Raw genomic sequence first — 17,074 nt, 5'->3', positions numbered from 1 at the left:
GTAAGAAAAAAAAATGTGGCTTGTTATATTAACCCTAGCTTCAACATTTAGTTAGCCATATGACCATGAGCAATTCAGTTTAGGAGCCTCGATATTTTTTCCATCTATAAAATGGGAATAAAACTTATTTTATATAGTTTGAAATGCTGTTGTGAAGGTATAACTCCATAAATCTGAGAGTGCTATATTAACGTGAGATTGTGTCCTTGGGCTTAATTTCAACAAATTATTCCTAGAATTAGGGAGGAGATGGAGAATGTGCTGGATTGCTGCTTGGGAAATTTTGCTGTTTTCAATAATTCCCGTTTGCTGATGTAAAATGACATTTTCTTGATCACTAATATTCTCTTGGTGACACTAAGTGATTTCCAGTTCTAGAATATTATGATCTTAGAAGAATTAATCTCATAAATGATGATGGAAAGATGTAATTTGAGTATATGCGTTTTGTTAGTGTGCGCTGGATGTTTCTTGCACCTTCCTCGTGAGGATTAAAATGAAGTACTAGTTGTAAAGCATATATATATATATATTTTTTATAGTGCCAGGAACACAGTAGGTTTTTTTTTTTTAAACCCTACCTTCTGTCTTAGAATTAATAGGAAATGTCAGTATCAAGGCAGAAGAGTGGTAGGGGCTAGGCAATTGGGGTTAAGTGACTTGCCCAGGATGACACAGTTAGGAAGTGTCTTAGGCCAGAATTGAATCCAGGACCTCCTGTCTCTGGGCCTGGCCCTCTATACATTGAATCACCTAGCTGCCTCTATAATAGGCTTTTAATAATTGCCTGTTCTTTTGCTTTCTTTTCCCATTTGGGATGGGGAAGGAAGGGTGGGATTGAGTTTCACTAGTACAATCAGCCAAGAAGCTCTAACATGAATTGGGAAATATAACTTCATTTTTATGCGACTCCTTTTTGGTGGTGTTTATTGTTTCTAGGTAATAGTGTTATGGTTGTTTTCACATTTACATAGGTACCCGTGAAAGTCCCACGCTTATCACTGTCTTTGAGACATAAGATGAGACCCAGAGTCTTCAATACTTTTTATTTAGGACCTGTATCCAAGGGAGATACTTCCAAGACTTACTATGGATGGTTGAAACCACAGATAGAAGGGGACACCTACCGACCTCATATATGTGTGCTCTTTTTCCCCTCTACTATTCCTTGTCTAGGTGCTTTGCTTCCCCTCACCCCACAACATATACACAGAAAACATTTTGTAAGTGAAAGCAGAGCAACTATTGTTGGGTAGACTTACTGCCATGGTGGAGGACCACTGCAGCATCCTGGTCAGGGTAACAAACTATGTGTGGATCTCCTGTGTGTTGCTGTTGACTTTGGATAACAGTAAAAAGCAGTTAAGGGAACCCTCCTGTAGCTTCATTCTCTTTGTATGACTCCTAAGCATGTTAATTAACTTAAGGCCCAAGTGGGAATGCTGATCCATTTAACCTATCTGCTCACCTTGATTGTTTTCTACAGCCCCAAGATGCTTTCATCCTAAAATAATCACCCCATATGGCCTAATTTAACCCGGTCCTCTTCCAAAAAGGAAAGAAAAAAATAATTTATTTTTCTCCATTCTAAGCTATGTGCCTTCCTACTCAGCAGCACACTATGTTTTCCTATCAGACATTTCAAGCTGAAAGTTGCATAGACAATTTGAGTTTAGCATGTATAATACAGAATACTTTATCTTTCTTCCTCAACCCCACTAAACCTACCCTTTTCCCAGTTTACCTATTTTTGTTGAGGGAACCATCATCCTTTGAATCATCAAAATTTGCCAAAGTAGCATTATCCTTTACTCCTAACTGTCCCTCACCCAGTATATCTAACTAGTTGTTCAAAATTTTATTGCTTCTACCTCTTATATACATCTCCTTTTCATTGCTTAAATAGCCACCTCTTTTGTTTTAGACCCTTCTCACTCTTGCAGTGGGCTGCTAATGAATTTCCTCTGTCTCCAGTAGCTCTTCATTCCAGTCTACTCTCCACATTATTTTTTTAAATGATTTACCTTAAGCTCACTTATGATCATGCCACTCTTCTACTCAAACTCCAATATCTCCCTATTTCCTATAAAAGTCCAGGCTTTTAAGGCTCTTTATTATAATCTGTCCTGAACCTATCTTTCTTCATTACATAGAATTACCTTTCCAGCCAGCACTCTGTGAACTGGTTAGACTAAAATTCTTTCTGTTCTTCACACATTGCAAACCATCTCTTATCCCCTTGCCCTTTCACTGAATTTCGTTCATTCTGGAATATATATTACCCCTTACCTTATAGAATCCTTTACTTCAAGACTCAGCTGAAGCTTAACCTTGATGTTTTCATGATCTCTTTACAATTGTTAGTGCTTCCCTAAACTATCTTGTATCTATTTATTTTTATTCTATATATACTTACATATGTATATATTCTCTCCCTTGAGAGAATACTCTTGAGAGAATATATATTTCTTGATGTCAAGGATTGTTTCACTTTTTTCCTTGGATATCAGTTGTCTAGGATAGTTCTTGACACAGCAGGTATTTTTATAAATGCCTGTTTATCGATTGGGCCTCTGAGCTTTGCTGCCTTTTTTTCTGATATCTGCAGCTTGTTAGTAATGACACTTTACTTGCTTATAAATGTGTAGGAAATAATAATGAAGATTTTTTTTTTGTTTCTGTAAAGGAAGATAGGGTTTAGTAATTGTGTAGCTAGAGTGAGATCCAGGAATGATGTGTCAATGTCCTGAGATTTTAAAGCTTCAAAGCAAGTATATCCGTACATTGGGATATACACTGGAGGAGACTTAGAGGGAAATGGAGTCAACTTGTACAAAGTGTAGAGGAATTTTTATCTTTTAGAACAATATTTACAGAATTTGTAATTGTAGAATTATTTCCATTTTAAAATATTTAATTTTTACCCTGTAAAGGATTGACTTTTTAAAATACCTAGTTTTCTATGTATTTTGGATAGCAGAGGTTTTACTGATGATCACTTTCTCTGATTTTGATAATTTGTGTTAAGGACAAGTTTTATTATTTTTTCCTTTAAAATGATAATGCTTTTAAACATGGATCTCTTTGGAAGAGAATGCAACTATTTTCTGGGAAAAAAGACAGATTATTAAAAAACAGAAAATAAGTCAGTCTGTTTATAGGACCTGAAATACGGTTATATAAGGATGGTAAAGTGGAAATAATACTCGATTTGGAGCCACAGGACCTGGATTTTGATTCATGGCTTTGTATCATCTCTTGTTTATTCATTGTTTTGGTCATCTATTCTTTGCAGAAATAACCCATAAGAGTTATGTGAGTCTATATTCTTTCCTAAGTAAAGTTCATGCTATTTTTCCTTAAATTTAAGAATTTTTGTGACTCTAGTTTCCTCTCCTTCCTCCCTCTTTCTAGTCTTTTAAATTTATCCTAACACTACATATTTCACCACAGTTAAGCTTTTGTATATGGTTCTTCACATAATGCCCCATACTTTTCCTTTCTTGGAATGTCCTAATCCCATCCCACCCTAAATTCCTACCCTTTAAAGCCCATCTTCTTATTTTTCTATCCTTCTCTCTAATCAGTAATTTCATTCCTACCTCAAATTAACATTTTGTTTTTGGTTCTTTGTGCCCTCAGATGTTAGGTTTATTTCTAAGTTTTTTAACCTCCTATTCGATATAAGCACCATGATGGAAAGTAGGAGTTTGGATATTACCTAATGCTAGGCATAGTGTTTTGCACAATAAATCTATTGAAGTGAATGGAAAGTGTTAGATGGCACGAAGAAGAAATAGGCTTGTAAACAAATTTAATAATTTGTGCTAAGGATTTAGTCATTTTAGAAAGGAATAATGATTGAATGATGCTCTTAGCACAGTTGTTCTGTGTGAAAGGTTAGGGAACTCAGTCCATTAAACTTTGGCAGAATATTTAGTGGCAAATAGGTCCAATTCAAGGAGGAACCAAGGAAAATCACCTTCATATAATTTTACAAATGCTACATGATATATTGGAATTGTTTGTTATGGAATTAGTATTTTAGGAATTGTCTCAGAGAAAAGAGACCTAAACTTGTTCTGCTTAGCCCCTGAGGGGCTATAAGTGAACAATTAGAAGGTGCAAAGAGCTTAGTCTGGATTTGATTTAAGAAAATTTGCCAAGAATTAGAACTTTCCCCAAAAAAGGAGTGCCTTTCATTGGATACTCTACTAAAAACTTTAAAAAGCAAAACTTAGATGAACACGCAGGTATGTTGGAAAGGCGATTCTTGTTCCAGATGATCTCTTGAAGATCCCTTCTAGCTGATATTTCTGATTATATGAATTAACATTTTGGATTCCAAGTCTAAAACTACCAATGTTGATGAATTTATGTATAATTTTGTATTGTTTTGTTTTAATTGTATTTGTTTGTATTGTTTGTATTGAGTCCTGATATATTTATTTATAATTTATTAACTTCCCTTGCTTCAACTAGATTTCATGCTTCTTCAGGGCAATTGTTTAGTGGTACATAGACCAGTGCTTTAGATAAGAGGAAGGGTGAAGTAAAAGACTTTAGAACTAGTTAGGTAAAATAGAAAAAAAATTCCACATTAATAACCCACTAACATTAAAATTCATAACTTTGCAGATTATTCTCTTGGGAAGAATGATCCTTCTGTCTTCCCTCCTTTTCCTAACCCCTTACTACATAGCTTCCCTTCCCTCCAAACTTTTTCTGGAAGTAAGCCTTGTCTTTCTTTTTTTTAGTATATGTGCTGTTGAAGTGAGCACAAACCTTATCTTTCTTATAACTAGCCTAGTAGCACATTTAAATTTGAGCTGTGGAATATATTATTAAATAAGTTTAATGTGTTGGATTCCCCAAATAACTGGGATGGGAAGGTCATTTATTAATTTAAAAATTAATTTTTTCTCTTGTATCCTCATTCGTTTTATTTTTCTGATTTATTTTTATTTTCTCTTTTAAGTTTTTGATTTACAAAATTCCACGTGTAATTGATTTGACTTTGTTTTTCTATAGTGTTTCACAATATTTAAGCTTTAGTGAATTTTTTTTAAAGCACAGTAGTATATAACCAACAAGGTACTAATTCATGAAATTCTATTTCAAATGGAGTAAAGTATATTTTCTTATCTAAATTTCCTGTAATCTTTCTAGAATTAATCTTTTGAATAGAGCGGTTTGTTTTCCTTTGTAGTGATAAATAGGGCTTTTATTGATAATGGTTTGACTTCCTTTTTCCTATGTCAGTTACTTGTACTTAAGATTTTGGGTAGGTGGGACAACAGAATTGAAAATTCTTTCAAGTTCTTAAGTTATACTTTTTTGAAAAATAGGATATGTTTCCTGAAGAAAAATGTAATCTATAAGTACTTAACTAGTGAAGTCTAAATTTCGGATTACTATTTGAAATATTAGAAGACTTTTCATTTTTTAAAAGAAGGAGTGGTTTGGGCAGAGCGTGGGGAAAGGCTAAAGAATTTGCTATAAGGCCCAACTTTGGTAAATTGCATTATTTCTTTTGCAGATAGCTACCATTGTTAACCAAAACAAATTCATAATGAAAGGTGTTTTTCTTCTTTTAGTGCCCTTGTTACCAGTACCCAGCCAGCCCAGACCTGCTGTAGGACCCCAGAGATTCCCAGTGAGTAGCAGCTGGTCCTTTTGCTGTGATATGGATAAGCATACATTTGCAAAGAAATATTAATATAGCAAATAAAAGTGGTTCCAGCTAAATATAATTTTAAGGATTTGTAAATATTGACAATAATCTGTGCAGTTGAAAATGTTTGTTAAAAGCTTAAGGTCAATGGATTTTTGAGAGCAGAATTAATTTTGTTTAACTGTAAAATTGTTGAATCAGAGTCACCAGTGGGAAGTTCAAATGCTTTTTAGTTTAGAGAATATGGATTTTGATTTTATTATTGCCTCCTTGTATTAAGTACAAAGATCCTTCCATTATTAAAGGTAGTTGAGTATGTATATACACATATACATGTATATGTGAAATTTAACAAATTGTTTTTCTGAAATAACAAAAATGCTCAGTCACTTGATTTAACAGCATTTAAAAAATAATTTAAAAAATGTATTTTAGACCTATTCCATCTATACCTTTTTTTCATTTTTCTGACTTAATGGTTTGTTGGAAAAATATTTCCATGACTTTGTTTTATATTTTTTCATAAGGCTTTCATAAAATAAGTAATAATATGTAGATATGGTATCTCACCTCAGCTAATGTTGAACAGAAAAAATTCCTAAAATATAAAGAATGACCTTTGAAATACTTAAATTATAAAAGTCTGTAGAAAAGGAAAATCCATTTCTATACATGTATTATATCAAAGTGGTTTTATACTTTATTATGTAAAATGAGTTATTATTTCAATACAGTTATGATTATTTTATTATTCTTATTATTAGCAATTGTTATTACTCAAGTACCCTCTTGTTAATTTAGAGGATTGTTTTCTATAATAATACTTGTGAAATACTGATGATTCATAAAACTGATCATCCAGTTAGTAAAAAATTTTATGAATGTTTCAAGTAATTAAAATAAGAAAAGAAACAAGCATTTGTTTTTCTTTCAAATAATTTATGAAATTTTTTAATAAACCACTAAATAACATAATTGTGAAGTAAGTATCTCTATTGTTTAAAGTACAGAATAGATTTCTTTTGATGAATAAATTTGGAGGCCAACTTGCTAAAAAGCAAAAATATTTTGAGCACTTAAAAAATACTTATTCTACCTGAAAATCTCACCATCTATATCCTATCTTTGAATTAGTTTTCATGCTCATTTCATTTTCATTACAGTAGTAATAAAATGATGTAAGCTAAAATTCAGAATGGATAAGCAATTGTTAATGCTGTAATTGATAGCCTTATAAAATGTTTACAATAATTGTAAAATTAGAAGAATCACTTTCAATTTTCATGTTTTTTTCCTGTTATACTTCAATAATTTTTTGTAATTGTTTGTAGGGGGAGAACTAAGATATGTGTTTGATATTTTACATTTTGTGAGAAATTTAGCTTTTCTTTGGTTATTGGATTCTGAATATGAGAATTGTCCTTTTCCAGAGAAGCTTTCTCAAAAACAATATTAATTTTTTCTGGATTAGGATGTGCTGCCCTCCAGTGATTTAGAGATTTGAGTGATAATATACATTAGTTTCTGTTTGGAAATGTTGTAATGATGTTTAAGATGTATTATCTCTACAATTTTGGATTATTAAGCATGAAATGTTCTGTCATCAGCCAGTTAGAAGTAGAGAAGTAGAGAGCCTTAAAGTCCATTGCTCTTGTAACCCATCTCCTTAAAAAAGTAACTATATCTGATACCTGTTTCATTATACTGAAGGCACTTTCAAAGTGACATTCAAAATATTGTGTGAAGGGAAAAATACTTCTATTATGCTTATGACTCTTCCTTTTTTTACCTACCTTCAGGTTAGATTTTTTTGGGCTACATTTATTTTTTCCTATTGCTACTAAATTAAATTTAATTGATATCATGAAATAATAGTTAACATTTTTCTGGTAGAACTTAAAATAAAGTGTAGCTTCAAACAAAATGAAATTAGTTATAATTTCATTCTAAGTGAGATTTAATTGTATATAATTAATAATTAGAATTAGAATTGATATCATACAATTATCAGTATTGGGTGCTCCACACAAAATAGACCTAAAGAAAAAAAGCCCTCCATTATACAAAGATAATCATCAGAGGGGTTTTTATATATTATTAAATGGTTAGCCTACATTTAATAAAATTTCATGACTAATTAGAATTAGTTTGCCTTACAAAAATATGATTTTGGGATTGCTTTTAATGAGCTCAGCTATTTTTCTAAGCATGTGTGTATGTATATATATCACACCTGTACTTAAAAACTAAAGAAGACTTGGTATCTTGTTCTACAATTACAAAGGTAGTGAACATAAGTAATTAAGAGGAAATATTTTAGTTTGTTATCCTTTAAATCTTCAAATATGGTGTTTATTACTTCAAAATCCAGAAAATAAAATAAATTCAAATTTACCCATACTAATTAATATACACTATCTCTTAAACCATAGGTATATAGTTAATTCAATAATATTTTTAATTAGTTTAAGACATAAAAATCTCTTCTAAGTTTTTAATATATTCTTGTAGTTTATTTTGAGAAGTTTGTCACAAAGTACTATTGTATGTAATTATTGTAGTTTATTTTTCAAAAAGAATGAATCCTAAGATTGTAATATAGAACATTATTTCAGTAATTACTGTGAAATTATCTGGATATATCATATGTAATAATTTCTAGTAATATTTATTTTTTTTTAATTATATTCATTTGAAGGAGAGAAAGAATTGAGGGTTAGATATCATTAAGGCAATAATGTATGTACTTGGGAGTCAGGATACCTGGATTCAGTGCATGCTTGAGACGTTTGTTTACTGTGTGATCATGGGGAAATCACATCACTTTTTTTGTCTATAAAGGAAGAAAATATTTTTATAACTTGACTCATTAAGGTGATTGTAAGGAAAATATTTTGTAAATGCTAAACCAGGAGTTGTTTTTGCCTCAAAAATCTTGTTTGGCAGCCTCATGAAGTCTCTGGACCCCTCAGAATAATGCTTTTGAATGCATACATAAAATAAAATACATGAGATTGTATAGGAAGCCAATTGTATTGAAATAGAATTATCAAAATATTAAGAGGAAAAAATTTCACAGACCCCAAAATTAAGTTCCTTTGTATACTAAGTCACTATTACAAACATGGGAGGCAGGAGTTACATTCTGTTATTATTTATACTTATGTTTGTGATTATTTACTTAGAAGCAGCTACCATTTCAACTAAATTGCCAGTTTATTCAAAATAATTTTGACTATTAAAGCAAGATTATGGTTTAGTTTTATTGCACAAAACTGAATTATTTAAAATTGAATTAGAAATTTAGACATTTGAATAAATATGCTTTAGAAATACTAGGCTAAGTGATCTGAAAGAAGAATTTGTATTTCAGATGTAAATGCTTAAAAGATGATGAGAATTTTCTTTATGAGATCCTTGTACCTCTACTGGAATTTTATTATGACTTTCCCATATTTAGTTTAGGGACATTTAAAGAACTCTTACTTGCACACATACTTTTATTCTGAATATAAGTATATCATAACTAGAAGAATCTAGTTCAACCTAGAATTTTACTACAAAATAAATGTAGCAGTGGCATATACGCATTTTTCTTATCCCTCATGTTCTTGTCTTATCAGAAAGCTGAATCTTTTTGGGGAAGGCATAGATATACTCCAGTTATTTAAATAAAGGATTCTTAGCATGGCTGATTGGCTTAGGCAGCTAGCATATACCCCTGGGGGCTAAAATGTGCTATATCAGCCACTTAGGCTTTGAAATCTCATTTCCCAGACCCATTTGATATTTTGCTAATTATTTTGAATTGCCTTTACATTAGTAAACATCTATTTTCATTTCTTTGTGAATAATGCTTTCAGTTCCAAGGAGCTTTCTTTGTTTTAAACAGTTTCTAGTCCTTCATTATCTGATTTTTGTTTTGCCTTTGACTAAAGTTCATATATAAAGCTTGGCACTGGAAACTATCTCAGAAATATATTCATCTTGTTAAAGGTCTATGAATTAGCATTTTAATATACTTTAATTTTTGAGCTCTTTTTAGACTAACTTTTATTCCCTCTGAATTGCTACAGAAAAACCAAGATACTTTAAAATATCATTGTTTAAACATCATTAAAACCTGGCATGATTTTAAACAATGATATTTTAAAGTATCTTGGTTAATATATTTTAGCATTTCTTCAGGCCATTGATTATCCTTTGACAGTAAGTGATCCAGTTAAAGATAACAAATTTGGCCATAGGTTTGTTTAAAAGAGTGAAAAATTATGGGTAGGAACAATATTATTCTGCCTTTGATTTTTTAATTATTCTGTTTGCCTATGGCATTACTATTGTAATAGTACCACTAAGTGAAATTTTCTTTCTATTTACTATGTGGCAGTAGCAAATCACAGGTAGTTTTTAATGTATTTTGTTTTCATTTAGCAGATACATGGTATCAGGTGGTGTTGATTGACATTCCTTGGATTGTGCTTTATAAGGCATTTCATGCAAATCATGTTTGAATGAGACTGCTGCATCAAATTACATTTCTTTCAGATTATGGTCTTTGCAGATGTGAATTGAGGATGCACTACAATGAGAAAAAATTCTTTCTTTTGGAATACATGGTGTTTTTACTACTTGTCTTGCAAAGCCCAGTAATTATAGCAATAAAGACAGTGAAGAAATGATGGGCACTTTTTCCTATCAGAACTATAAGTAGTAGCAAGCAGATGTAGTATGAGATCCCTCCAGCTGTCAAATATTGTCAGGCTGGCATGGAAGGAATGCAGTTTAAAATGCAGGTGACATAATGCCCAACATCCTCCATTTGCTAGTGGGTTTCTGATTAATCACGATTACCATATATTATCATACCATCAAATTTAATCATATCAATGAATTCCCATCTGCAATAGGAACAGCAGCAGCTAAACACTATGGTAACAGCTATTAAATAAGATGGTTTCTAAAATTCAGTAACCCTTTAACTTTACTTGCTATTTTACACCAGAATACCTTGCCCATAATTCATAGCATCAGAAACAAGCTCAGTTCCTCAGTAACTCCCAGCTTTATTGCTATAATTAGGAATGCTTTTATATTGTACAAATGAAGTTGCTTGTGAAATAATTATTAAACTCTTAAGCTTTATTTTAAAATTATATACTTAGAATAAAATATTGCATTATAATTTTAATTTTTAGCTTAACATCACAGAATAATAAAATTTGAGAATTGGAAGAGACTTAATTATCAATTTACTCTAATCCATACACAGAAGAAGTTCACTATAACATACCCAACAAGTAGTAGAAATGTATTCAAATAAGTATGTATAAAGCACTGTGAAAATATTGGGCTATCTAAAACAAGTAGTAAATATTATTAAGCTTATTGCAAGCACTATTTGTTCAGAGTTTGTTAGGAGCTAACAAAGTATTTATTGGTTAGTATTTAAATACAGGTATTGATCAGAAGTTTCATATGTTTTACAAAGTTTCTGGCAGCACCGTACAGAAGTTATATGACTTGTTTTCAACCAGTGTAATTACTCTTAAGTGTATAGCATGTATAAGTTAGTCATGTTACTTATTTGTAATTATTATTATTATTTTAAACCCTTACCTTTTAAAGTCTTAAAATTGATACAAGCATTTGTTTGAAAGCAGAAGAGCAGTAAGGGCTAGGCAATTGAGATTAGTGACTTTTCCATGGTCCCTAAGGTAGGAAGTGTCTGGAACCAGATTGGAACCCAGATCCTCTTAACTCTAGGTCTGGCACTCTGAGTACTTCCTAGCTGCCTGCTATTTGTAATTATTTAAAAAGATTACTAAAGATACACAATCTTGTTTAAATGTGCTGCTGTTGTGGCTTTTCATTTTATATAAATAGAAATGACTTTCTTTCCCTCTACCCTGATATGTAACATTTAGAATATTTTTAAAAACTTACATTTAAATAGCTTTGTTGATTTTTAGCCCCATTGAGTCTTCCATAAAAGAGAAAAAGGAGTAAAAATACACTCATACAAACAATCAAGAGCAGAGGTTTTCGGACGTTTTGTAGTCAATAGTATGTCTTCATTGAGTGCCTTTTATTTGTGTCCTTTGCCTACATATCATAGTCATTTCATTCTTAACAGAAAAACCCACCCATTATAGTGACTATATGGAATCATATATACACTGTATTCTCATTTCTACAATGTGAGAAGGAAGGCACATTTCATTATCTGTTCTCTGGGACCTTGGGTGTTTTTTCTTTAGTTATTGTCTTCCTTTTAATTGTGGTTTTTTAATTTGCTTTGATGTCATGGCGTTTACTAGTTCTACTCCAGAGGCAGTATGATGCGATGGACAGATGTCTGACCTCAGAGTCAGAAAGACCCGAGTTCAAAATCCATCTATTGACACTTTGTGACCATGTGACCTTGGGCACATTGCTTCACTATTCTGTGTCCTACCTTATTCTAATTCTCTAAATACTGTACATTGAAAAGGAGGTACATTAGTAGCAAGAGTTTCCTTATTTGAAGAAATTTCTATATATCAGTCAGATTAGACATCTAATCAGTCCCCCTCTCTATCTCTTGATTCTCCCTGTTTGCCAGTCAGCACAAGTTTGATTATAGTTGTGGCAATATATTTGTTTATATTTCCTGACAACTAACCCAGTGAAGTTTGGAAAGGCTCATCATGAGATAATTGGTTGTTAAATCATAGATTTTGGGGAACACAGCAACTGATGTATACTCTCTCCAGGTTAAAGGTTGAGGGTACAAATTAGAGCAGATTACAGTGCCCTGCTCTCAAGAAATTTATAGACTAATGGAGGACAACATGCAAACAACCATGAACCAAAATACTATATGTTAGATTAATTGGAAATATTAACAGAGGGAAGGAAAACTAGAATTAAGGGATTGGAGAAGGTATCCTGTAAAAGGTAGGATTTTAGCTGTGATTTGAAGGAACTCAAGGAAGCTAAGGAAAAAATGAAGAAGGGTAGTGTAATGAGAACTGCACTTTGACAACTGATGGGAAAATGAACTGGAGTAAGGAGAGAATTGAGGCAGGTTGACTCCATCAATGGGCTGTTGCCTATTTATCCAAGAGTCCAAGGGTGAGGTGATGAGGGCTTGCACCAAGGTGATAGCAGTGCCAGATGAGAGAAAGGGGCCTAAGTAAATGCTAGTAAGGTGTGATCTTACATTAAGTGGACAGAATGGCTACACAGATCCTTTTCAGGCACTGAAAAAAAAAATGATTTGTATTCCTCCTCATATAAGATTTAAAGACCACCTTTGGGTGTTTTTTTTTTTTTTAACTCCATACAGCTTTGCTGGCTATTTCTCTACTTTCTCCTGCCCTCTTATAGTAAAAATAATGTGTATTTAGACCACAACTTAGAATTTAAGTTATTTTGAATGTAGTATTACTTATTATGCCAAATCAAATTCTCTTTCTGATGTATTTAGTATACATAAACCAACTTAGTAAAGGCAGAAATACCCTACTCATAGTTTCCCCTAAAATCTCAAATAATTTTTATATTTGGTTGTGTCTGTCATAGAAGAGTGTGTATTTTTAATTAAGTCCATCTAAAGACCAAATTGCATAATTTGGTGAAATGATTAGAAATAAAATGGATCTGATAACTTATACCTTAATTGCATAAGAAATTTGTGACTATTATAGAATTGTTTATGCATTGAATACAAGTTCTAGCATATATGATATAAACTGTCATTGATAAGCTTAAATATATGAAGCTTAATGAAAAATAAAGATGCCTTTTGGTATTTTACTTCAGATAATTTTTGTTATAAAGTAATATTTCTGTTTATAGTGAACCCTTATAGGATTGGTGACTTGAACTGTCATTACTGTGCTAATTTTTTAATTACCAATTAATTGAATAAGTAATTTTAGTCACAGTGTGAAGCCCAAACTTGGCTGCTATGTGTGCATACTATGTATTTTTAAATTTCTAGGACCATCCCGTGTGCAACTATCCTTTTTCCCTTACGAGTTGTAAAATATCTTCCAAAATGAGCTTTAAGAAAAGATTTTTCCCCCCCTATAAGACTGTGGTCACTGTTGAAATAAGAGGATTAACATCTTGTGACAGATGGTGATAGTTTTAATTGTGTCATAGGTTGCAGTGGCCATTATTCTTTGCATTTAAACCATATAATCAGAATTAACTGAGTGGCCCTACTTAACTGTGCAAGGTTTCTTATATAGCACTTTGCATTTTAAGTTAGATTAATAAATGAAAACATGTTGTAGAGGAAGGCTATAATTTATTGAAAGATTCATGAAGTTTCAATGACATTGTTAAGGTATTTAATTAGTCTTATGAAAGTGTACAGAGTGACCCTTTGAGGAAAGCTGATAAATCATATAATAGCTGTTAGATCCTCTTTATGCTTTGCATTATAAGATTAACTTTGTGCTAAGCAATTTATGCAAAGTTTTCATCTTTTTTTGGTTGTGGGGGAGTAACCAAAGTTATCAGCACTTTATGAATAGATTATTACAGATAAAATCATATAATTAACAAGAGATGTAGAAAAGTAAAACTACAATTTGTGAAAGAATTATATGGGAGAGAATGTTAATTTCTTAACTAGAAAGGATATTTAAGGGGATTAAAAAAAGACAAAATAGTGAAAATTTTCTAAAGGATTAAAGAAGTTTTATGTTCTTTCAGAAGGTAGAATTGTTTAAGTGTTTAAAAGTCATGCTGAATGAGGTATTTGTGACTATATGCTGAATTGTAGAAAAAACTGCTTTATACTTTTGGTAGAAATAATTGGTATTATATATTATGCCTTATATTAAATAAGAAAAGTTAATAATGTTGCATTTTGACTAGTCTTTAGATTGTTATCTTACACTGTATGGCATCAAGACAAATTTGCAAGGGTAAACTTGTAAATTATATGGTATGACAAAAAGCCCTATACTAAGAGTCAGATACTCTTGCATCTTCCACTTATTAGCTGTATAACTTGGACAGTCTTCTTTTTCTATATCCTTTCTTGAAGATTTCATTAGCTTCTCTGGGTTCAGTTATTGACTTATAGATATATTTCCAATATCATTCCTGAATTCTCATCTTGCTCTTGGGAAATCTTCACTTGCATGTCATTGGATATCTCAAACATGTGTTCAAAGTGGAACTTTTTTATTTTCCCTCCTAAACCTGCACCTCTTCAAAACATCCCAGTTTGTGTTGCAGACCATCAACTTTCTAATCAACCAATCTTTAAATCATCCTTGACTCTTTACTACTTCTCTCCCTGTTTACATCTAGTCATTTACCATGTCTTGTTAATTCTTTTTTCCACAAGTTCCAGTTTTCAGTTTCTTCTCACTTCTCCATTGACTACCATACTAACTCAGGCCCCTATTCCATCTTCTCACCTGGACAGCTACTTAATTTCTTTATTTGTTTATCCTTCCATTCCTAATCTATCTTCCCATAACTACTAAAATAATCTTCCCAAAGCATATCTTATCATTAAACTCTTGTCTAAGAATCTTCAGTGGCTTCTTAATCTTTTTAGGATAAAACACAAATTCTTCATTTGAGTATTTTAAATCCTATAAGGATACTTTCCCATCAGGCTCACAAAGTTATTTCCTTATAATCATGAGCATCTGAAATCCTATGTCCTTTATAAGTTAATAATATGTATTGTTTATTTTCACCCATCTAGTCTGGACCTGAAACTCTCACGATTATTGTTTTTGATGTTCACTCAGATTTTATAGTTACCTAACTGCATTGTGAATAAAGTTCAATTCTTTTGTGGATATAGCTGATATGAAAAAGGACTAAGATAAATTTTTGTTATATCTTAGGTATATGTTACATACTGATGACCATACTATATACTACAAATACATATTACTGTTATTAATACTTATTAAAAAATCATGTGCTGACTATACTTTTACTCTATTCATATATTAGAACCATCTCAGAGTTAAATTTGCAGAAGGCAGTGATTCTTTAATTCTCTTTGTACGATAATGATCTTAATTCCAGGTTGATTGTCAATAAAGCTTTATATTTTGTGATAGTGCTTTTTTCATTCTATAGGTTGTTTGGAAGCCAAGTTAATTCATATAATTGAATTAGCTAGTGTTCCAGATCATAGTAATCTTTTTTTTTTTTAATTCTGCAGTCAGGCAATGCCCAGTTGAGTGTTCTTTTATCTATTTTTCTATTTTCATCCATAACTGCTGGAATAGTTTCAACCAGATTTTCTCCCTTCCAGATATACCCTGAAAGATAGCCTTTTCTCCCTTCTTCTTTCCCTCTTTTTCTTTTGTTTTTCCCCTCACTCTTTCTTTGGATGAGACACACACATATTTATCTTTTATTTGATACCTAAATTCCCTTAGTTTCGCATAGCTCTGAGGTTATCTAAAGAATGTGGCTTTACTTTAGGTATTTAATGAAAATTCCAATTATTTGTTAATTCCTTCACTTCATTTTAGTGCACTAGATGCCCTAGTGTAAAAGCTTCCGCTTTATTGGACGTACAGGATCTTATACTTAGTGTTTTACAAGACCCCCATTTCTAGTTGCTTTCAACTCCTTCCATTAGAGAGTTTATTTCAAGTTTCCCCAAAGATAGACTTTCTCATTATAGATAAGGGAAAATTTAAAAGGGAAAATTTGAGTGACTTCTCCTTTGTTAAATAAAGGTTCTACCAGATATTAAAAAAACTTCTCTTCAAGGTTAACTTTTAGGGAACTCTCATCTTCTTCTCAAAGCTAGTTGTTCCTGATGTAGCAGAATGAAATTTCAGAGAGAGACACGATTAGTTTTCAATAAAAATCTCAGACTGCTACAAAAGTACATTATTGCTTAAGTTTCCAAGCACTGCTGGATTTGCTGAGAGATTATTTGAATGCTCACAATTTCTATAGATATTTTAAAGTACTCTTCTTTGAATGAAGTGAAATGCATTTTGGACCATAAATATTTCATCCTTTGGATTTTGGTATTGTCGATCTTTTTCCAAATCATCATTCCATGTACTGATGATTCATAGGTTATTCACTTCTATATGCATATACGTGTATCTCTATATAAAAGAATGTCAACTATATCTAAAAAGCCATCAGAATTCTTCCTTTTATATTAATAAATAATTAGGTTTTTGTCACTTAGTGGAACTTTTAAAAACCTCTAAAACACATGTTTTTCTTGAGGCTTAATTATCTTTTTAAAATCTTGATACTTCTTAACTTGACTGCAGATGTTATTCTGGATTGCCCATTCTAATACATCTCTTAAAAACTGCTAAAGAAATCTTAAACATTAAAAGACTATGGTTAAAAAATACAAATTGCCCAGAATCTCAAATTCCGGTTCCAGTAGACTTG

The 17,074-nt window shown here is 31.7% G+C and overlaps 1 protein-coding gene across 1 annotated transcript in view; it reads left to right on the top strand.

Annotated features, from left to right (window-relative positions):
- The window catches only part of RBM33 (RNA binding motif protein 33), a 167,461-nt gene that overhangs the window by 69,062 nt on the left and 81,325 nt on the right, over positions 1-17,074 (top strand). The window contains exon 10 of the mRNA XM_044678623.1: positions 5,598-5,656. Coding sequence (XP_044534558.1) covers positions 5,598-5,656 — 59 coding nt within the window. The remainder of the gene's footprint in view (positions 1-5,597; positions 5,657-17,074) is intronic.

The sequence above is a fragment of the Gracilinanus agilis genome, chromosome 5 (assembly GCF_016433145.1).
Source record: "Gracilinanus agilis isolate LMUSP501 chromosome 5, AgileGrace, whole genome shotgun sequence".
NCBI classification, from domain to species: Eukaryota; Metazoa; Chordata; class Mammalia; order Didelphimorphia; family Didelphidae; genus Gracilinanus; species Gracilinanus agilis.
The sequence above is the reverse complement of the archived record's forward strand: the minus strand, read 5'-3'. Positions and strand labels throughout refer to the sequence as shown.